The following is a 24452-nucleotide window of genomic DNA, read 5'->3' on the forward strand; positions in this document are numbered from 1 at the left end:
TTAAGCATTCAGTAAATTCAGTGTAATAACATGGTAATGCCTCTCAGTGGCCACAGATTAGTAAGTCCTATCTCTACTGTGTAAGGAAAACAGCCTTTGTTTTATTTAAGATGCTTTATTGACATTAGACCTCTGAAAACTTAACAGCTGCAAGAACATAGACTGGTTGTCTCAGGGGAAACCTTGCAGGTCACACAGTAAATGCTGAACCAAACAGTGTGCTTTCAATAAAATTATTTTTTGTAATAATCCAACCTGTTGTGACAGCTAGCTGAGATTCAACCTAGACCAAGCCCTGCAATGTCAAATGAAGTAGAAAGCCTCACCTAACTGTTCAGACCTACCTGTCTGTTCATAACTGAATTACTTGGTGAGCCAAGTAGGCAGAAGTTTTTTAAAGGGATGCTTCCAAACCGACGTTCTGGGCATTGTAGAAAATGCTTATTCTTGAGGCTCTCACTTGCTCCCTAGTTATTGTGGTAAGCACTAAGGTTTTTCCTTGAAACAGTGTAAAAGCCCCATGAAAATAGAAATACCAAGTCACTTACCTGAAGTGACAGTAAGTGCACAATACAGCTCTCAGAAGTCCAAGAGGAAGTAAATGGATAAGTGCATTTCTAGCTCAAGACACCTAACAGCCCCCTTTTTAGACAAAGCCTTTTTTTAGTCCATCCATAAAGCTCTATTTTAGGGAAGAAGCTGGACATACTGCCAACTGGCAGCATGCAACACAACATTAAGGATCAGATTACAGCACTGGAGAAAGGTGTGAGGCTCTTGATCCTCCCAAACTACTGGCTCAGTTCTCTCACCCCACAGAGAGCCCCAAAAAGATGAACCCAGGTCACCAGAAATCAATAGAATAGTGAAAGACAGTCACTGAGGAGATTTAATTTACCAAAAATTGTTATTGAGAATTCATAATGTTTGATTTGGATATTTAACTGAGGTTTAGTTCAGAAAGGATGAATCTACGCTTCTTAGGCAATCAGGGGGCAACACCATGTGTGAAGCGAAGTTCAAGTTTCATGTCTGAATTCAGTGGTATGGAAGTCCTGCATTGCACATACACATTTTTTTTCCCCCTTAAACACACACATTTGCACACCCCTCTCCCCACCCCAAATATACCTAAATAAAGTATCTAACTGAGGTAAAAAAATCAGAAGATAGAACTCTTCATAAGATCACAATACAGTCCCCATACATTACTTTAATAAAATCATGAAGTACACTATGAACTTTGACAAAACCTATTGAACTGGCAAGTAAAAATACACACAGTTAATACTGGAGTTCCGACCTGCCCTCTGAACTTGACTCTACCTCTAACTACACTTCACAAACATGACTACTTCAAACTCTTAATGATCTGATTATTTTCTGAAAATAGTACGGAAGTGTGCAAGTTTTTGTTGAGCTCTTCCCACAAACATCTATCTTCATGTTGTTAACAGGGGAAAAAATTAGTTTCAAGTTTGCAAGGTGAGAAGGTATGAATTTAAACTTCAATATTTGAAAAGGTTATCGGTTCTTCTCAAGTTTCAAAGCTAAACATCAGAGTACCCCTTCAGCACACTTTTATTCCAGTATGTAGGTTATGAATCTATAAACAATCTATCATGAGAAGCAGAAGAGCAGGCAGTTTACACAACACACTTAATATGAAAAGGCCAAATTGATTTGTATAACTACTGGATATCTTTACCAGGCCGTAAATTTGTATTTTCTGCAAAAATGAGGAATATAAAGTCCTCTGGAGAATACAATGCTTAAAACTAGATCAATGTGGTAGTAGCAATGCAGGTGCGGGGTTGAAGTTTCCCAGTTTGATATGATGTTCTTTCCATATCCACGTATAACATTTGCAGACTTATAGGCTGTATATCCTATTTGTCCCCTGCAATATGCTGTAATATAAACATACAGCTTACACAAAGATTTTACTTTACAGGAAATGCCAGACTTCATTGCTTTATAAACTAATACTTTTGCAAGCAGAACAGGTTAGGGGACTAGCGCCAGATACAATTCAGAAAAAGCTGTAACAACACAATCTCACACAAAGCCATTCTTAGAGAAAAAGCAACAGAAAACATGAACTTTGTGGAAGACTGTTTTCAGCAAAGAGCATGTTTGTGTGACTAGTATTATTCTTTCGCTAAAGCATAGAGGAAGGCAGTCATGTTCCCAGAGCCACACTTCGGGGAGGGGTGGGGGAGGCTTAAAGGCTATCCTTTTTATTTTTTATAAAACAAACTCTATGACACCAACCTGGAAATAAGAAGCAAAGAACCAATCCTTTCATAATCTATCAGGCTTGTGCAATGCATTTTTTCAACACAATATATATATCTTTTTTAAACACATCTGGACCAGTATGATCTGTTCCGAGTATCAATGATTAAATATACACACCTGTGCTCCTGGTACAGGGCCAAAAGGGTTTGGTGGTCTCATGACTGGCTGACTGTATATTAAAGTTGGCTGTGTCATTACTGGTATACCTCCCATCTGTGATGGCTAAAAAACCCAGAGAACATCAGATCACACATAGCATTAATATACCACAAGTATTTAAGGAGAGAAAGAGGAATAAGGAAAATGGGGGAAAAGTTTTGTTCATATTTGATATATGCAATCATAAAAGACATTCCTAAAGTATTCAGCAAGTAAGGTCACTAGAAAGGAAATTACAGCCTTTTTAAGAAATATTCACATTAATGACTGAGTCCATTTAATCTTCTGCAGCCTCCTCTTGCTCCAAGAACATTTGAAACACTAAAATGCCTCGATACAAGCATTTGTGCTGGTCCTTGCGTCCCCAAACTGAGGTCTGACAACACGCCTTTGAGCGCACAAAGCGACAGTTTTACAAGTATCAACACAGCTGACTGAGACCTCAAGAAAACTTGGAAACTATATGCATGTACTACATGTATAAGTGAACTATATGTAAAAATAATGTTAATTCATTATGCAATAAAGCTAACGTGTTACTAAGACTGTGGCTGAGCCAAATTAAAAGTTTAACACATATTAATGGTCTTAGAAGTAAGGTTTAATTTTACTTAGACTCGTCTCTGCTGCTGCTTTTGGCATTTCGCCCAGGCTTAGGTTGATACCCAGCAGCAGCGCTGAGAATTGGTCCCCATTCCAAGCAGCTTTTCCTTGACAAATCCTAGTAGTCCTTTTATTATGCCAAGCAGCTGTTCCAACAACCATATGGTGAACTCATTCACCAAACTGACCCTGATGAAAATACCCTACAAAAAAAGTAAGTTAAAATAACCGCTAGCACAATGTAGCAACAGCCAGGGAACACTCAAGTCAACAACGGTACTAATCAGACTGCCTGCCCAAGCAGGCCCTCACTGATAGAAAACTCTGCTACTAGGTCTGTGTTTGGAGGTGGTCATGTTTAGAGCCCTATGGTACATACTATTGCTTTTGGAAAACAAAAAATATGCACAGAGGCTGTAAGATGAGTCAAAATTTCAGGGAACCCTAGTGTTAAATGTCTTGAATCAAGTTTGCGCAAGCCAGGACAGTTTTCAGGATGAACTGTAAAGCCCACCGGCGTTCACAGGCCATTCCTCAACCGCCAATCTCATCCTGCTGCTCATGTCGTGTACTTTTGAACAAGTAACAGTAACTCAAGTCAGAGCAATAAAGCTATGGCTTCTCTCAATTCCAGTTCCCATTTTATATCAGCATTTAAATCTCATGGTGAGAGCTGCTGTAGGAAATACACAGGATTACTTTCTAAACGCAGAAGATGTTGGCTTCCTTGGTTCTTATTACAGAACTTCTGATGAAAGCAACACAACCTGCAGCTGAATCAAAATAACCAAGGAAATGCTCCTTGTGTCTTCGGTACAAAGTTGTGCAGGTTAAGTCTGAATCGGCACTGAAGGCAGTTTAAAGTAACCACAATGACTTTGCACAGAACATACTACAGGAGCTGATGGGTGAGTAGCAGGAAGAGAGAGACTCTCCAAACAGACCCTCGAGAGCCTGCGTTGTTCACTTACTGAACATAGGCAAGTTACAAATTATAAACCTAATCTGATTACATGAAACATTTTAGCTTATCTTTATTATATAGATCTGCAAACTGTTTAACAGAATAATTATTCTAAGAAAATTCTCTTCCCCTTTATTCACCCAGCACAGCTCTGCTACATCAATACCACTACATTAATAAAGAAGAGTTAAGGCACACAATTTCAGAAATATTAAAAAAAAAAATCAAGATTTTGAACAGCTATTTAGAGCAACAGACAGCAATGTTGGGTCCACATAAAAGGACTTCTGATATCAGTGGTTCAGAACGAGATGCAATTCTCCACTGACACCATTACACACGATGGTGTCAAAAACTTGCAGTTTCATGGCATTTATCACTATAGGTAAATTTTGCTGGGATTAGCAGCAAGTATTTAAGGATGGTTTCACTTCACCAGTAAAATATTCCTATTGTGAATGCAGCTGTATTTGTGTGGTACACTTATTTCTACACCAAAAAAAGCCCACCAAGAATAGACACTGTCTGAATAAGAAAAAAGTTAATAAAAGACTAGGTGAGGAAAGGAAGGGCAGACTTGAATTGCAGACAAAAACAGACTACACTACTGCAGAAAACTAGGATTTAATGATTTAGTGAAGTATAAACCAACAGGGCTGAAATTCAGACTTGAGCAAAATAGTTCAGAGAAAGGACTGCTAGCACACTTGATATTCTCCATACTATAAGCAATCAAATCATATACAAGAAGTTCTACTTACCATCCCATAGCCCATCATTCCTGTTGGGGTTGTAGCAGGGTATGCCATTACAGGTGGTGCCTAGCGCAAAAAGAAACCATGCTGAACTGAAAGAAGGGATCAGCTGCATACCGGTAACATATTGCTTTTAAGAGTCAGCTGCAGCACTTCATAAATTACGAATATAGCAAAGAGTGAATTTACGCTTAATAGAATTTGCAGTCTTGAGTTAAAGTGCATCCAAAATATCTCAGATCAAATATAATACCTAAACTGAAGCCTCTAGAAGATCTTGACAAATGTATAATTATGTATTTACTGTTAATGTGTTAGGATTCTGGCTGACTAATCTAAATTGGCAACTACAATTCTCTCAGTATTCTATTTAAAGAGCATATTACGATATATCTAGAGAAATACTTTAGAAAAGATTCAGGAAGTGGAAGTATGCCTTGAAGCACAGGACATATGCATTTAACTTTCAAAATCAGAAGTAATGGTGCACAAGGGATCTCAAGAGTTGGATGTTTAAAGACTTAAAAGGCCCAATTACCATTGCTTTTGCAGATATTACAGGAGTTCTCTTCTTTTTAGCCAGCAGGTACATGCTATGGGGATTTTCCTACCGTGCTTCAGCATAACTGCAACGCTAACATCTAACGGTTGGAATGGTAATATAAATGGCTTGGCTTGTCTCTTGTTCAACCTCAAAGTAAATCTAGATGATAGGATAAATAATTAGTTCCAAAGCTATGGTGGTTTCACTCACTAAAGCGAAAGGGGACACAGCTCCAGAAACAGTTTATATCTAGGCTGAACACGTGAATCTGCTGCTTTACATTCCTTCTCATCCACCCAGTACAGCAGTTACGACACTCACTCCATATAGGTTAAAAGTTCTCTTAGTATTTTGCAGATGAGTTTGTATTAACCTCAACCTAAGTTAAAACTTCATAGAAGTTGCAAAAAAATTTTTGTCAACAGAGAAAATCTAGGCTGAAGTTGCATTTTGTAAACAATTTAGCAATGTATATGTAAAAACAGCTGATAACTCTTAGAAAGAAGCTGTAGAAAAATACATTAAAGACAGTTCTTCACATCGTAGCCACATTCTTTGTTTTACAGTCTTAACATCCACTTTCTAAACTAGTATTCACTTTTACAAGGACAAAAAGGTTCTCTTGGACTATAATTTGGTGCTTATAAATATTCAGGTAACTTGCTGCTGTCTATCCACTCCACCTCTTGTTAGTCTCTTCTTTAAAAATAACGGTTTAACTTCCACGTTCTTTGCTGTAGAGATTACAATTCACGACAGGACAAACGAAGATAATATATATCTTTTGGAATGCACAGCTTTTTGATATGGGAAAAGAAACGAACAGGGAAGCAACAGAATACTCATAATATTAGACCAATGAAGCAGATAAACACCAAGAATAGGACATTAGCAAACCTGCTTCTGAATTCAATTCTAAGGTATCAGCTGCCTTTTCACAGAGAGTGGCCAATGTCGCCGGCATTAACTGCTATCAAAATAGATAATCCCTGATCAAAAATTATCTAGATTGTGAGTACACAAAAAAAAACCTTAAAAAATACTTGGATAGTAAACACCTGCACACATACAAACATGCTGCCTAGAAGTACTTTCTGAACACACTAATATGGACCTACCGTCCTTTATTTACAGAGTTACCCTGCAATGAAAACAGAATACAGGGAAAGACCAATATCACTGTTGCCATAACACAAAAAATCTCTTGATATGAAAGACTACATTCCTCGGACAGCAAGCCCAGGTTATTTATTGCTTGCCATTTGTCAACTGCCAGCATGTATTTACTTATTTTAGATGAGTACTAATGATATATTGGTCTCTCCCCACTAAAAGAAAAAATTCAAGATCTACCATAAACGTGGATCAAGTGCCAAGTATAACAGAAGCCTGTGAGATTTCATGCAGTTATTCAAACACAAACATCTTATCTTCATTCAAAATTCACCAAGTGCATTAAAGGCAGCACAGACACACACCCCAGCTATCTGCCAGCAAATGGTACAGTTTAAAGCAAGGAAAAATAATTTTGGTATTTCCCATGCCATCATTCGTGTCAAGAGCCTGCAGAACACCTATGAAGATCATATATGCTAGGAAAAGCTCAAATTTTCGGCACACCAAAGATTTTAAAAATGAGAAATGTGTAAATAGCAAGAAGGTTATGAGATTCTGCTACAGCAGTGGTTAATATCAGCATGCCAGTTGATTGCAAAAAGGCTGCGGGTTGTTTCACTTACGTATTGTGGAAAATGCATGCCATTCTGTATTTCCCAGGGAAAACAATTACATAATGCAATAACACTGGATTAGAAGCAAATACTTACACAACAGAATATACACAGATAGCATTTTAGTTCACAAATACATTAAATGTCTACCCCAACACATTCTTGTAATTCAAGTCATTTACTGAGGCAACACACATTTCATGATACTGTCATCGTTAATATGTCTGGAATTCTGTTTTGCATAGTCCATTTATTTGGTATATGCCTTTTTTCAAAAGACAAGAAAGCCTTGTTTTCAAAAGCATATTTACTTAGCAAGCAGCAGCAAGTCCACAATAAATAGACCAGCAGAGCAAAACAAAGGGTTTTTTTTCCTAGATTACTTTTATTTCAAGACTTTCGAATAAAAAGGTTTCGCAGAAAGAGAAACATCTCAACAGTATCTAAACAACAAAAGCTGTTAAAGGTAATGACTTATCACAAGAAGATGTATATACAAGACAAGTTATTCAACAGATCAAGCACACAAGTAAATTCAAACCACCAGTCACTAAGCAGGTGAGTAGATTATAATTTCTATGACATCTACCCACATTCCAGTGAAGTCCCCAACATTTCCCCCTCCGTAAGAGATTTGAGCTAGTAAGGGCCACCCTTTAGGGAAGCAGTAGCAGATCTAGAGAGATGAGCTTTCTCTTTCCAAATCTGCAATGTTGTATTAAATTGTCAATTTGGCTTCCCCCAGTCATTCAGAGTCAGATGCAATAGATCCCAAGGAACTTTTTGCTACATATGCCCTCAGCGTACAATTCTCCAGGTAACTGGTGAAAGCGTGAGTAGGATTCACATGTAGAAAGTGTTCCATTAGCACTGTGAAAACTACTCAAGTAAACTCTTACCCTTACTTTTAACAGAATATATTAAGAACAGATCATTTCAGGAAAAACACAACAAAACCTCTCACCAAAACGACATGTTACAAGTACTATAAAATAAGAGAAGTTCAGTTGATGACCAAATTCACATGCATTAAAAATAAGTCCACATATCAATGCAGGAAAGCAGTAGTTACATTAAGAAAGCTATCCCACATCACTACAAACACCCCTACAGGTATCAGAAGATAAATCTTTCACCCCACCCTCACCTCAGAGAAAGCTAACTCCTGTCATGTAATACGGGTTTGACATAGCCTAATGTACCTTAAGAACATGCTTTTCACACTTCCACTCATCTAGACTGTAAAGTAGCTCCACACACCACTAGAATACTGGTTTTATGTCAGTTTAGTGAAATACAGAGGGAGCTACCTTACCTTAAGAGAAGGTGTTCAAGTACTGCTCAAGTTTCCACCGAACTTACACATGTTGCATTGTAAACTATTTACTCTAACCACACATCTGAGAAAAACAAATCCAAGCAGGACTTCTCTCAAACTGACCATTTATTCAATTTTCCACTGCCCTTTCACTGCAACTATAGATCATCTCCAAATTTCTGTTACATAGCAGTCTGTATATTTATATTACAGAGAACTCACTATTTTAAAATGCGTATTTGCTTACCAATGTTGGCGCATTCCATGCAGTGGTAGGTGCAATTTTGGGTTGCCAGTTGGAACCACCTGTTAGTTTCTTTTCACCTGGCTGAGTCCAATTTACATCACTTCAAATAAAATTAAAAATCATTAGAAAACACTAGATTTGCTTAAAAATCTCCCTCACATAAACACTAAGCATTTCCTCTTGAAAATGTGACACTGTTCTTTTTTATTAGTGAAGAAGCTCATTTAATAAGGGAGTTTAAAAAAAAGTCTTATGAGGACTTGTTTTAGCTAAAGTAAGATATCCAACACAACCACTTCAGTTTCATCTAAGCTCAATCAAGTTCTCCAGAACTGACTTCCCCAGGTAAGTTAATCTAGCTCACTTTTCTTGGGTAAAGGTAGTTTAGTTAGGAGTAACTGCATACTAGATTTCTGGATGATTTCAAAGTTGGCACAGGCTGCCCTCACAGACCTGAAATACGCTGATCACATACTCATCTTTCCTGCTACAGCAGATATTCACTGCAGCAGTTCCCCAGGGACAGCTGTTGTTGAATAGACTCTGCTTTGAAGTTTATTTCTCTAAGGGTCAACCACAAGTCTGAGGCTGATTCCACAATCATTAATACAGCTCTAAACACATCCAGATCACACAGAAGTACTCGTATTTAAAAGATGTGCTACAATTACCTACAACTGCAATGAAGCATGCTGATGAACTGATTTACTAAATATATACAAAGCCTGAAGGGAATGGGAGACAGGAGTCAGGACATCTTGTCTGGACACTGTCGCTACCACTCAGCCTAGGGTCACTTTCAAACAACTGTCGACAATTCACTATACCTTATCTGAGAAAAAAAACACAATTCCAATCAGGTGCTTTAAAGGTTAACGTGAGGTTATTATTTATGGATCTGAACCTGTACTTTCATGAAATGTTAATACCAAGAAAGTCAAAATTTGCAAGCTTTGATTAAGAATACTCACTTTTTAGTAGTTCCATTTCCAATGCCCAAATCTGTGACAAAGTAGGAAAAGATATTATTGAAATTCTATTATTTTAAAATAATTGAGTATTTATCTGTTAGTGTTTCATACTTACTGCCTACAAGATTGGCTAAAGATGAATCCAGATCATCTGACACTAATTTGTTAGGTGGTACTTTGGCAACTGGAAGACTCTGGTTTTGGGAGGCCACTGTTGGTTTTAGGAGACCACCTAATTCATCAAAACCTTAGAATGACAAACAAAATAAGTGACTTAAACCATAAGCAGCCCATGAACGATGTCACATTCAGTTAAAGAGAAAGTAAGTTCAGCACAAAGGTTAAAATATGAAACTTAATCTAGTAATGCTACAATACACAAGAGCGTTAAAACAATTATTCCTCTGGATAAAGAAGATATTTACCACAGAAAGGAATAGCTATTTTGAGATTTCATTCTAACTAGTCTAATATACATTCAACTGATTTACATGGAATAGATTCACTATGACTACAAAGCAATCAAAATGCAAAACAAAAAAATAAAGACCTAAAGAATTTAAGTCTTATCAAAATGCATGTTTTTGCTTTTTGTAGATTTCTGGTTTGCCCAAAAAGAGTCCAATGTCAAAAAAACAATGTCAAAAGACCAGAAAACATCTACTTTCCAGATGTTTAAAAGGACAAAAAGGGTACTCAATCTGATTGCAATTTTAACTAACTGTGTATGTTTGACAATTTATCTTATATGATCATTTTCTGAAAATAATCTCCACATTCAAAAAATAAGACATAGCAAATGTTGCACAGCTGTAGAAAATGAAAAAGCAGCTTTAACTCTACTTCTTATGACCAAGATTTACAAATACAGACTTAATTTCAGTTGACAGCACATAAAAACAAAGAAGGCTATTCACTGTGTAAAGTTTTACATGCATAAAAGATTTAAGTGAAAGATATCAACATAAACATTTCAGCACAGTTCATATAGAAGTAATCAGTAAGGAAATGTTATTTGATTATCAAGTAAAAAGATATAGATGAAAAATGCTGCTATTGACCTTTTAAGTCAACTTTCCTTTCTTCAGCTGGAACACCGTCACAGCAGTATAAGTAAATACAAATTGAGAGCTTTATACCTCAAGAAGGACATATGTCATCTAAGTATCTTACCACCAGAATCTAGAACAACATTAGAAGACTTGTTTCCAAACACAGACTCAAAGTCAACATTAAGGCCAGCTGATGGCTGCGGTTGAGCAACAGGAGAAGGAGTGAACCCTGGCAAGGAGAAAAGAAAAAAGGTTAAATGTTTTTATACAGCATTTCCCATAAATCCACCTTCTTTATGCAAAATAAGCCAAAAAAAGTATAATTTTTTAAGTACTGCAGAAAGATTAGAAATACCTCAAAGGCTCAGACTACTCCCTGACATGGAAAGGTAGGTAGGGAAAGAGCTGGAAGCAGTTTATTCAAAGTCACTCTGCCAAATAAAGTTTTTGTTTCAAGAAACAGGACAGACTGACTATAAAAGACCCTCTTTCTCTCTCTCCCTTCCCCTTCCATCGCTAAAAGTCTCTAATCCAGTTATTCATATAATCCTCATTCTTTCTCCAGCTATTCACAATAAATCTATTAGAAAAATAATCACTGTGCTTCTGCAGGAAAAGCAGCATGCTGAGTTTACAATCTTTTTCAAAATTACCTGCCTGAAGATTATTCCTTCCATCTTTTATATTAGTTGAGTAGCTCTCTCTCTTAGATACATCTGGAGCAAAACAGACACTACGACAGGATGCCTCATTAATATGTAGCGACTAGTAATACCTTCCATTACATACTGCTAATTCCCATATAAATGTATGTATTAGTTTTAATTATTAATTAATCACAAATAATTAACCGTATGATTAGGCTTTTTTGGACCCATATTTTGCAGGAGACCATGTTTAGCAATGAAGTTTCTGGTAATTACGGCAAGACAGTGGAAGTTTTAACTCCCATTCTTGTCAAAGCTTACTCAATTTTTCTTTCTCTACACCTGTAAAACAGATGGAATCTGCTGGTCAAGTATTCTCCAAATATACGTCCCTCTTCTCCCAATACTTTGAAAATATCGTACGGCAAAGCACTAACTGCTTAACACTAATATCATACTAAAAGTTGGTGGTGTAGCAGTACAAGAATGAATACCGATTTGTTTCTAAAAACTCATTTTTCTTGATTTTTATATATACGCATGCACACAAGTCTATGCATGCACGCTTAGAACATACAGAACATCTTGATATTCAGGCAATTACAGTTGTGGTTTTTCCTTTATAGGAAAAGGATCAAAAAACGCAATGCAAACTGAAAAGTAGCTTTTCTGGTTTTAACAGAAACATTCATGGTACAGAGAAATAAAAGAAAAGGATCACAATTGCAGTAAAATATTTCAGTGGGCAGAAACAACCAAAAAATACTTTGGTGTTTATTTTAGCTTGCTGTGACAGCATCTCATTTCAGCCTTACTATCTTCCTGCAATAAATCACATTTCACCTAAAAATTAGTAACTATAGGATGCTTTCTTGAATATAAACTTCACAGAAGAACCAAATTTGGATCACCTGCTCCTTCCAATCCTCTTTGTCTCAAAGGAACATACAACTCAGCTTAAAGGCAGCCACCTCTAAGCACTTAAACAATCTACCCTTTATTAAAGACAAATCATACAACTTTGAACACTGTGTAGCAAGATAAAGGAAGCAGTAATGTGGGAAAAGATAGAGGATAAACAAAATGAGTATCTTTCTAGCAAGTATACTATCAAGATTTAGCAAACCATTTCAGAGCATCTGAACTGCAGATGAGAACTCCTTTGATGTGGATGTGCTCTTAAAATCACAACTGTGTAAACAGAAATCTTGACTTCTAAAAGCTCACACCTTTCTTTAGAAAACTGACAACTTAACTGCTACAGACCAATCCCCTGCTCTCATATTTTAGGATGTTTCGAGCTGTGTGAAGATAACTAGATAAGCCAGGCGACAAAGCAATACATGGGACTCATTTGAGTCAGTCTGTGTGACGAGAACGAATCTTACTCCTACTGACCTACCGGCAATCCAGCCCACGTTATCTAACATGGGTATTTCAAGAGGTGCAAAATAGAAGCACTATTTTTAGTCCTGAAGTCAGCAATTTTAAGCTGAGTTCTACTGAGAATAAAACAACTGGAATCAACAGGTAGTAATCATTCTATTTTTTGGACATGCAACAAACTACAGAATCACAGTATTTAATCATTTCATTAATTTGGTCTAGTTAATTTCTATTCAAAGACGCTAAAACAAAATGTGACTTTATAGTGCCTTTAAGCACCAACTGCTCCACAGACCACATTGGATATTCATAAACCTTGCACAGCAGCAAAGTTAATAAGCTATCCAAACCAGACTGAACAGGGAGTGCTACCTGCCACAGTCCACAGGCCTTTTAACAAGTGTCAGCGCAGTATCCTTGAAACAGCATCATACCAGACTACTGCACAGATATTACACAGCTGTACAAATGATTAAGCTGTAAGTTAATGCAGCCGATACCTTTAAACTGTGTACTAAACTAACACAAAGCTTTGCAACAGAACAGGAGAGAGATGTAATGTATCAACAAAAATGCCAGAAGCAGTGAGAACATCCAAACCCCTTTATCTTAAAGTAGTAAGGTAGAGTAAGATGAGAAGATACTTATAACATGGAAGTCTTTCATGTGGTATGTAGCAATATGTAAACTAGAAGAGACCCTGAAATGGAGATATTCATTTTATGTTTAGGCTAAATAAGCATGAGTTTAGCACAGACTGAAAAAAAAAAAGGTATACCCTTTGTAACACATCTTGCATAAGCAGCGTTACATGAATCAAAATTGGAGCCGATGTGATAACGTACTTCTGTAGCTAACGAGTATACCCACTAGCTCTAGGTACACAACACATTCAAATATCTGTGTTTGTGGTGGGACTGTATCCCATTACCTACCTCCAAATAGACCAGCTACAGAAGAAGGCTCATTGCAGAAATGAGAAGCATTAGGGTAAGCTTGAGGACCACAAAAAGAATCTGACAAGGCATATCACACAAGAGAAAGCCAGGAAAGGAGAAGAGGCAGAGTTACAGAAAGAGAACCAAGATATACTATTTATTTGCTATTCAAAAAAAAAATTTAATTTCAGCTCAGTCTATAAAACCACGTATACTCAAATAACATGGAAGCAAAAGAATCAAATTAATACATCAGACATACAATAAGAAACAAGTTTACATTATCTAACACAAAAGAGGAAAGCACAGTTTCAAAATTACAGCTATAATAGGATAACATAATTCTTTTTTTTTCTTCCAAAGCAAATGCCATGTTTTACACCATGGGAGACTAGAGTGTAAAAGCTTCAAGGCATTTTTCTTATACCTGAAGTATAACGATAGAGCCCAACAGTGGATTCATAATTGGTTGCCACAAAGGGATTTAGTTCAGTAAATGGATTGTAATGATCTAAAGAACCAGAAAGAATTATTTTAAATCCGCATTCGCATTATCATAGTACTTTGTCTGGGCTAGAAACTAAAGCTGCATTTACATTTCACAGAACAATTTGTCAGCAAAAATTATAATAAGTGGTTTTATATCTTAAGAAGGAGACTTTGGAAGGGAAGGCGATGTATTCAGGCCATCCACCTCCCATCACTTTGAGGCTGTAGTCTGAGGAATACTACACAGAGCAGCTGTGAGCTTCACAAAAACCCACCAGGCTGCTTGTTCGCAGCCCTTCGCTGCCACGGCTTTTTGTGCAACTGCAGAATAAGCTGACTGAATAACCCTACCAACCTTTTCCCCCACCCCACCAAAAAAACCAAAAACAAAACAAAAAACCTACACCCTAAACCCCCCAAAACCCACCCTCCCAAAAACAAACAAAACAAAAACAACTTGTATCTTAAATGATCATTCCATGTTTGCATGCAGCTATACAAATTTTACTGCAAGCATGGGAAAGACTGATTAGAAGCACAGGTGGGATTATTATGCAGTAGTACCAGCTTAACTTATTTCTTAAGTTACTACCTCAACCAGCCAATCTTCCCTGGGAATTCAGGAAAGAAGCTCACAACATGAGTTCTTGTGCTCTGAAGACTCATCTCTCTCTCTCTCCCTCCCCTAACCAAAAATGAGCGAGGAAACTAGTCAGCGAGGTGACAAAATTTAGACAGCATGAATCTCTAGTTTTGTTATAAGGGAGTCTCGAGTCTTCTGATAGCACTAACAGGGTCCAAACTGCAAAATGAAAACCGTTCTGGTGCAGCAAGACAACACTGTCTTCAAGTCTAACCTCATCTAAAAACAGAACCGACCTGTAATTAATCTGATCCTTATTCTAAGAAACCTAACAACGCCTCATACCGAAAAGTAATCCAATTACTACATACTTTCACCAACAGACATTTTAGAAGGATTTATGATGACAGCCATGCTGAAACACCTCAAAAGTAGATTTTTAACAGTTTTAAAGAGGCAAGTCATTAGGTGATCGCCAGTAGCTAAAGAGTTTGAGTAGACCATGTACCAAAAAACGTGTGGCTTTTGATCAGTTTTGTTGCCATCACGGGGAAAAAAACACCCTCTACCAAAAAAGTTGGACTAAGCTCCTACGTTTAAAGAGAATTTTATAGCCCAAGGAACACTGAAGGTGACATTTTCTTTCCCTTTTCCCCCTCAAACACAAGAGATTTTCACTGTGTAAAACACACTTAGACACAACTGCTTCTACTGTAACTTTACGTTTCTTTACATGTTCCAAGAATACCAGCTAGGTACTCAGCAAGGGTTTTAATACTACGTTCATGGTGTAATTACTAAATCAAGTTCTAAAACAGAACGAAACCAGCCCCAAATGACCAGGTTCTAGTTTCTGAGAAGCCCCACAAATATACTTTAGAAACTCAAATAGCTTTAAAATTTTAGCAAATAAGAAGTTAGTTTAAAAATAGTACTTTACCAACAAACATTTCATGTGTGGGTGTCCTACTGGTGAAAGTGGATACATCAGAAGACACAGACAGATGAGCAGCATCGTTAGTTTTTGTAAGGAAAGGATTTAGGTTTGGAATGGCATCATCAACACTATCAACAGTAGCAGAAAAAGGATCTGTTCAATTCCAGAGAGCAAGAGAAAGAAGAAAAGGGAGATGGATTTAGTTATACATTGCTTCTCAGGTCTAAAGGAGTAAGAAGAGTTTAGAAGAGTGAAGGAAGTATAGTTCTCTCTTGACATCTCTAAATTTGGGATGACCTAGCTGTTTAATTTAAAATTGTCCAGAATTATCCATTCTCCGCTCAAGAAAAGTACTATCAATATTAACTAAACAGTTATTTTAATTAACACCATCTTGGTCTTATAAGGCATACTTTTCCCACAGTATGTTTTATAAAGAAAATGAACGTGTTCTCTTGGTAGACACAATCAGTTTTTGCTTCACTCATTCATATCCTGGCACTCAAAGCAAATTCTCTAGCGCAGTAAGCATCTCCTAGCGTAACAGGACCCCAAATGCTAAGTGAGGCTTCTAGGCAACACCATCCTACAGATATCTTAAAAAATATTTTTATATATATATATATATATATATATATATATATATATACACACACACACACATATATACACATATATATATACACATACACACACACATATATATATAAAAAGTATATTTTTAAGATGACTTATTTTAATAAATACAAATAAAGTTAATAAAAGAACATTTAGTATATTAATATATACAGATATATAGAGAGTATACATATAAAAATTCAGCTGTTAAACTGGACATTTCCCTCTACTAACCTCAGAACTGTGTTTATAGATTTTTTTTATTGGATTTCATTAAACACAAAGTTTTCTAGAGCTAAGAATACACTGAGGTATCATGACAAAAGCACATTCCTCACTACTTGTAGCATCATCAGCAACAAAATGGTTATAGATACACCATTAGCTGCAAGTAAAGAGTCTCTCCTCTTCAAGGGACAACAGTCAGTGAGTAATCCAGTGCTCTTTACCAAAGACTGTCATCAGACAGTACAGGAAAGGAGGAAAACACAAGTTTATGTAAGTGACTTCCAGAGGTATACAGGAGAGGTCCAAGTTTTCTTGGGGATGGATACTATTGCCAAGCTACAATACTCTTATACTCCAAGATCCAGTAAATAAGATAGGGGAGGCAGCTAGAATCAAATCACTTACTGAGAAAAAGCAATGTGGTTTAGCGGCCTGGCTTCATTGCACATGAATCCTAGTGAAAACTCCCTAATGAGACTAGCAAGAGTTACACATAGCCCCTACATGGCTTTGCATTATCACAGTGCTAGAACTGCAATTTACTATCCTGGGCAATGCCACTATACAGGATCATCTGAACAACAGCTGTATGAGAGATTCCCTAAGTACTTCAGTTTCTAGCATTTTTTTCCCCTCAACTTTGCTGGACAGATTACTGAATCCATCCACAGCTCTTGCAAATATTACTGCAATGTAGTTAGCAGCTTCAAGCTGAAAGTTATATTCCCTGCCCAAATCCAACCTCTTGGTTCTTAGCTATAAATCCCATGCAACTTGATAAGAGGTAGCATTCAGTCAGCTGTAAGCACTAAAAAATGAATTCCTGAAGCCATAAATGCAGCTTCCTTTGCAGGCTTATATCTGCTCTGATTTTCTCTAAGCTCAAGGTATCTTACACAAAGAGCTGACTTTTCTCCCAGACTGTTTGGCTACGTCTCAAGAGTAAGTGAAGTAGCTTAAAAGTCATTCAATCGGCAGAATGAAAACTAATAACGCTGACTAAAGAATAAGCACCACATGCTAATATACAGCAGCACGATATCTCATATTGTCTTGTGTATATTTTAAAGGCTAATATTACTACCTACTGCACTTGTGGACATGCCAATCATCTGCCACTGGCTCCTTGCTTACAGGTACCACTTATAATTGTTCTACAGCTTCTAAAATAGCATTCATAGCAGAAAACAACCAGATCCAACAATAAGACAGGTCAGTTTATCCTTCAAACAGTTTGTCCTTGCTGTTTCAGTTGCTGCTTCACATTCTTCTGATTCTACTGATTTTCTTATAACTGACACAAAATCCCAAACTATACAGCTCAAGCGGTATCTTCCAAGTGATCTATTTGTTTTGCTTCTGAAGTTCAGGTACAAATTGGTATACAAACTCAAAAACAGCAGGCATGGTCTTCAAACAATCCAAATCAACAACTCTGATAAAACAATATGAAAAAAGTTAAAGAAGAACAAAGGAAGTTTCACTATACAGTATCTGTCTGAAACTGCTATCCACTGGAATTATTTTACATGTGCACTCCACAGGAAAATTACCAGATACTCTGTTCTCAAATTCCAAAGCTGGATATGGAATTTTGTACGTTTTGACTAGCAAGGCAATGCAATGCGACTCTAACTTTATAAGAGCATCATGATATTCTAATGCGTTTTCAGACTCTCCGCAAGTCTGTCTCTTGACATACTGGTTCTAGCTAGCGCATTCACAGTTTTCTCTCGGTCTCAAAAATTTCCAAAGCTTATGACAAAGGCAACTTAAAAATGAATTGGGTTTGGGTAATTTATATTCTTTCATACACAGATTAAGAAACTGCTGTCTCTCCTGACAGCAGTTCCTCAGACTTTCTAAAGCCAAAGCCCATCCTGGAACACGCACAGCATCTGTTTGTGTTAGAGGGAATCACGCTGCACTTTCAGGCTATAATTAGCCATTAATGATTCAGGTGTGTTTAAAAGTCATCTGAATTTTGCAGACTCCTACCTTTAAGTTATCCAGTTAGAAGCATTTTATCTGGGAGAACAATGACAAAGCATTCTTCCCTGTGACAACTCTTCTAATATGAAAAACAGTAAGTTGCAAATACACAATTACATAACACATTCTCTGGGAGTCTTTAACCTCCTGAGCATTAACGGTTTTCAAAGCAGAAGCCTAAAGGAAGCAAATATAATGCCCTTGTAACAGTTTATCCTGCTATTACACTCCAAAGACTTGCTGCATAAAATTATTTAATAACTAATGCTAGACTTACATTCCATTGCAAGTCACTTTGTACCCGCTTTGATACTCTTCTCAAAGTCACCATATACACCAAATACAAACATCATCATGTCAGAAAATTACCTAAGGGAGGGATGCTGCGCAGTGGTTAGAGCACAGGACTGGAAATAGTTCAGGTTCCATTCTTGGCTCTGCCACTGACTTGCCGTATGACTTCAGACAAGTCAGTTAATTGCTCAGATCTCCCCATCTGTAAAACGTGGAAAGCACTTCTTATGTACCTCACCTATGTGAAATGAGTGTTCACGTTTGTAAAACTGAATGGGGTTTTTTTTGAGCGGGGGGAGGGATGAAAGGTAACACAAAAATAGTGATCCCAGAATTTTAACCTAAAACTTCAATAGACAATCTCAAATCTTCATGATTAGATAAATCTTAGAAGTTTTTAGTAATGTGTCAATAGTAAGCAGATACGTCAATGGCTAAAGAATTTTTACCAGGAATAATTCATAACACTGAAAAAAAGACAGACTTTCTGGCTGAATTTCGGGTTGTTAATAAAGAAATACTAGATTGTGACATGTCCTTTGTGAAGAAGGTAACTTTCCCTTCTAATTATTCCCCATGAAATAATTAAGATGAGCTGAAACAGAAGATATATTCCAGAAAGCAAACAAGATGAGCTAAAACATCTTTCTCCATTTCTAAATGCTAAGCCTCTTAAAGATTGAAATTTGTATGCATAACCTGATACACTCTCCACTACATCCTTCTCAAAAAGATGCTCTGATCAGCAAAATTAAAGGACAAGGTAGACTACTTTTATTCATTTTTTGAAGCTATGACATATATTAATATTGCCCCATCACTCAAATTTTGTGCAACTTCCCTACAAACAAATGTGAAAAGGTACACAGAGTGCAAGGACACACAAAAAATAGGAAATTAGAATACATACACTGCTTATTATGAAGGTGTTAGCTAACTGGAAAGATGTTTGGAAAATCTATAGCTTATAAAATAAAATAGTGAAGAAAAATTTCAGAAGACAGTATTATTCCAATGTCTATGAGACCTTCTGATGCCAGCAACTCAATTTTTATATCACAAAGTATTTTAGCAAGCTTCTGATTTACAGAAATAAGAAACAGCCACACAGTTCCAAAGTTAACTATTTTACTAAGTGCCATTAATGTAGAAAAGTTAAAAAAAATCTTAAAGACATTATTAATCCTCCACTAGTATAACCAACAGTGCAAGCAACCAGTATCTGTTACCTATATCCATAGTATTCCAGAACACTGCAAAGTAGCAAACATGAAGTGGAAGCTTTGAGTAAATGACTAATGCTCTAATAGTGCTTGAATGACTAATCTTGCTAATGAGTTTCGAGAACACTCTTGCCTCGTCTTCCTGGTTTACAGACTCGCCTGTATCACTAAGATCATCTAACATTCATTCAGTTCATCCCTGCAACAAAGCAGAACGGTAATCTGGCTACTCTGGAAAAAATGTCAGAGGATAGAGTTCTTTTACTTCATCTCTTTACTTAGAGATCCAGCATAGCTATTTTCTAGTTTATTTCTATAGTTAAATATGACAGTTTACCCCAAATCCTCCGCTGTATTTCAAAGAAGTGCCTTTGTTTTCAGTATGTAATTCTTGATCTTTTTTAAAAAAAACTTTCTACATGTATTTGCCAAGCAATTGCCTCCTTTCCCAGTTCTTCTCTACTACTACCTGCGACATTGTTAACTTGTTTTAGAAAAAAGTCAAGTCTGTGAATTTAAAAATTCTGTACTCAAGTTCAGTATGCCACATGGGCTGACAGACATCACCACAGAACTATGACTTCACAGCTAAGTTTCTCTAGCTTGCTATATGACTCACTTCTGAAAAGAACAATTTGAGGTTGACTCAGTCAACAACTAATTACATTTTTACCAAAGACTTTCATATCAAAACTCTTTGTAATCACCTCAGGCATCTGCATTATTTTAATCTGTACCTGGATTTGATTTTTTCCATTCCCTTGATCCACTCATAGCTTGTCTTTGCTGAATTCAATATAAGGTTTCCAGTAAGTTTTCTGTTTTTAAGGAAGAAACAGCCCATATACTAGGAGAAACATTCAGGGCAGTATGGCCATAACAACTAGAACCCAAATCCAATTTACAATTCTTACCTCCCCAGGTACTTCCTACTTGTGGAGCAGCAGATATAGGATGCACAGATGGATGAAAAGTTGGCTGCAAATCAAGCAGATCATTTGGCAGCTTTGATGTGCTATAAAGACAAATTAGGATAACTGTTTGAACTTCATGAAATAATTTTCAACATAAGGCAAACGCTAACAACTGGCAACCACTATGAAAACTTTGTTACATATTTAATGGATAGGACTAAGCTAAATTAAGAAAGTGTGCTGAACTTTACATTTTTAGTTTTGTAGAAAAGGAATTAATTTAGCAAGCTAGGTCCTCTGTCATGCTAAGTGACTTCTGCCAAAGCTGTCTAAGACTCAAACATAACCAGCCATCTCATCTTCTTCACGCTAACCCCAGGGCTAGAGCATCTTAAGTTCAGCAATCTTCAACAGCTTGTAAAGTGATTTCATGAAACCACTAAAGTATGTTAAAGGTGATCTAGAGCAATGGAACTTTCTTTAATGGGTTCCACCACTAAAATGTTACATCTAAATTCCACAACTCATACGTCTTTCCACTTTCAACCACTGCAAAGAAACTGCCTCACATCTATCCCCTATTAAAGAATTTAGGGGTGGGGAGGGGGGGAGAATAAGAAGCCTTCAGACACTTTGAGTCATGTGGATGACAATTCATTTAAATACATCTTTTAGACTACTAAAAAGTAAATTGAAGTCCAAGAACATCACACAAAAAAAGAAATGTGAAATCTGAAAAGTACAACTGCTGCAATGACTTCAAGAGTCAAACAGAAACAATTAAACTGCTTTGCAAAGTGTTAACTTCATACTTCAACTTCCCCTTGAAGAAGGAAAAAAAAAAAAAAAAAAAAAAGGAGTATTGGCATCAGCCCAGCACTTCATTAGTGCGTTACATAAACCAGAACTTGCACATGCATCTGCCACACAACTCCAGCTACATGACATGGATATTTAGCTGATATTTGCAGCAATGACATGTGAGATTAAAATTAATCTACATAACTCAGTATGACACTGTCATGAATAATTATTTTTTGTATTTATTACGTGATCATCCTTATGGACAGAAGCTGAGTCACTGTAGCGTCCAAGCACCTTTCAAAATGACACTGCAACTGAGGAACAACTCTAGAAGGGACATTCTAGATCACTGCGCAATCTGTTGCGGGTCCTATCACTTGTATTATCCAGGTTTTAATATCCCATTTCAACAGGGACTGAAATCAGTTTGCAACCACTACTGAAAAGCATCATGGTCTGGGCACAGCCCTCTAACATGATGATTTTCAGGTAAAGCTTGTTCTAGCTATGATAGGCATTATAGGACACGTTCCATCAATAGCAAGAAACTGAATTCATGACTCAACAAATCCATTTCAGGTTCATAGGAGCTTCTGCTCTAATCCATTTGTTTGATCCTAATAGCCATACTGACATCAACTGTTTTTAAACATGAAGACAAACTAGCATTTGGTTTTTTGAAAGAGATACCAAATCCTAAAGGATTCTTGCAGGCTATCAGCACCCTGGAAATACCTCCTATGGAACAGTCTGGTACTTCAAAATAGAAGAAAAAGCAAGATTCCTGATCTGCAAGTATTTTTATCTTGTGAAAAAACGGAGTACATTGCAGAATTCTACTAAATCAGATAAAGTAATTTAAAAAGGTTTTCAGCTGCTGCTAATGTTTCCACAATGTAGCATTTCTGGCTGTTTAAAGAAGCTTTATCAGAATCCTATGTTTCAGACCTCTTAAAAAGCATGATCAGAGCAAAACCACATAACTCATGGTTACAAGTTCAATGCAATTATCTAACCATTGCAAATATCTGAGCCTCTAACAAGCAACATTAAAAAAAAAATTTTTTTAGAAAGTCTTTCAGTTACTAACACTGCCAGATTCTCTAGCTCCTAATAAAAACTTTGTTTTCTACAAATTATCTATTTTCTACATCCCTGGTGTCAAGTAATTTCCTACAATGATTTTCTAACAGAGAAAACAGGCTACTGAAGTGCAGACTACTTTAAGAACAGCAGAAAGTAAAGTAGATTCTTATGTACGCTCTAAGGGGACAAGTAAGCATTCCTTCACTAGATTTAGGATGAAATCCAAACCAAGATATTATTTTGGAAAGCCATTTCCTTCTTCTATACTGATAAAAGCACTGTACTCTATTATTATTTGACTGGTATTCTACAGAAGGAAGCTCACACACTCATGTCAACAGCTCCTGCTAGTCAAAGATCAGGATTAGTGTGGAGTAATCTTGCCCTATCCTTGCAAGTCCTTGCAGGCAGATGTTCCAGATGCAACTTAAACTGCAAAACATGCCTCTATTCTTTCAAACCTTGTTTCAAGCTTCCCTTTTTCTAAAAGAATCTACCAAGAAGATTTGTTACCACTCTGCTTTTAAACACCTAGAAATGCAACAAAGTTCAGCATTACCTTTAAGACCTCCCATACCAAACGTTTATTTGACTTTTCCCAAATTACCTTGAAAGGTTCTTTGGGGACAAGGCATGTGTGTTTTCCAGTTCCAACTGATGGCTCACATACTAAGAACAGCTGCAAGGGCTGTCAACAGTTGGTTCTTATCAGAAACTAAACTGTAAAGGGAGGATGAAAACACACTTTCTATGTTATTTATTGCAATGGGATATTTTCCCCCATCAACTTTATAAAAAAATATCATTTCTTATAAATGAACTCTACACAGAAACAACCTTCTCCAAAGTAAGCTCCGCAGCAGACATTTAGAGGAAGTGTCAGCTGCAGCCCATCTCAGAATGAAACACTATTGAAACGTACCTGTTTGAGGAGCTTGGAGTAGAAAAAATATCAATGGCTGGTGTAGTCATTATGCTTCCTGCTGCAGTTGACACAGGAGAAGCTGCAGTTGTTAACGAGGTATGAGGTTTCTTTGCAAGTTCTTTTAGACGTTGTTCCTGTTGGGAAAATGAGCTGGGCTAAGAAATCCAGCAACAACATTTGCGTATATGACGTTGGAGTTAGGTAAAACAAAACAGAAGAATTCATTTTACATATTCCACATAGTAAAGTGTCACTTGCATATAAAGGATAATTTGCAAGAGTCAGTAATGCCATATATCTTTCAGAAACTGTTTCAAAAGACCATTTATAAGTTGTATGATATATGTACACAGGATCCTATTTCCAGTCCTTTGTCAACAATACGTGTTCAATATGAATAATTCCAGCTCTTCCTCTGCTCCCCTAAAAATTTTCATAGGCTGTTACTAAGAGCATAGAAACAGTATTTTCAATTAAAAACCTGGTATACTTACCTTTAAAGCTTTTAAACGAGCCTGCTCTTCCTCTAACGCAGCTTGTTTTTCCCTTTCATCAACTTTTGTAAGGGACAGGCCGGTGCTTGCAAGGGAAGAGACTGCATTGGAAAGGGTGGTAGCCCTAAAGTAATTGGGTAAGAGAAAAGCTGGCTGTTAATAAGTGACATGTGATAGGAATGTATACAAAAATAATTTACCTATATCCACCCTCCTGCCCGGTTTCCTTCTGAACTCTTTAAAATACTGG

The 24452-nt window shown here is 36.8% G+C and overlaps 1 protein-coding gene across 8 annotated transcripts in view; it reads right to left on the reverse strand.

Moving 5' to 3' along the window:
* PICALM (phosphatidylinositol binding clathrin assembly protein) overlaps positions 1–24452 on the reverse strand; it is a 72419-nt gene that overhangs the window by 5615 nt on the left and 42352 nt on the right. For 2 of the 8 annotated variants that reach the window (XM_026103339.2, XM_026103341.2), the window contains exons 10-22: positions 24203–24326; positions 23706–23842; positions 20894–20994; positions 15628–15777; positions 14043–14126; positions 13613–13693; positions 10766–10873; positions 9708–9839; positions 9593–9623; positions 8622–8721; positions 7066–7089; positions 4789–4848; positions 2419–2523 (exon numbers count right to left, since the gene is read on the reverse strand). In XM_026103339.2, coding sequence (XP_025959124.2) covers positions 2419–2523; positions 4789–4848; positions 7066–7089; positions 8622–8721; positions 9593–9623; positions 9708–9839; positions 10766–10873; positions 13613–13693; positions 14043–14126; positions 15628–15777; positions 20894–20994; positions 23706–23842; positions 24203–24326 — 1237 coding nt within the window. The remainder of the gene's footprint in view (positions 1–2418; positions 2524–4788; positions 4849–7065; positions 7090–8621; positions 8722–9592; positions 9624–9707; positions 9840–10765; positions 10874–13612; positions 13694–14042; positions 14127–15627; positions 15778–20893; positions 20995–23705; positions 23843–24202; positions 24327–24452) is intronic. The other 6 variants (XM_026103340.2, XM_026103342.2, XM_026103344.2 and 3 more) reach the window with 6 other exon arrangements.

Source organism: Dromaius novaehollandiae, chromosome 1, assembly GCF_036370855.1.
Source record: "Dromaius novaehollandiae isolate bDroNov1 chromosome 1, bDroNov1.hap1, whole genome shotgun sequence".
Classification (NCBI taxonomy): domain Eukaryota; kingdom Metazoa; phylum Chordata; class Aves; order Casuariiformes; family Dromaiidae; genus Dromaius; species Dromaius novaehollandiae.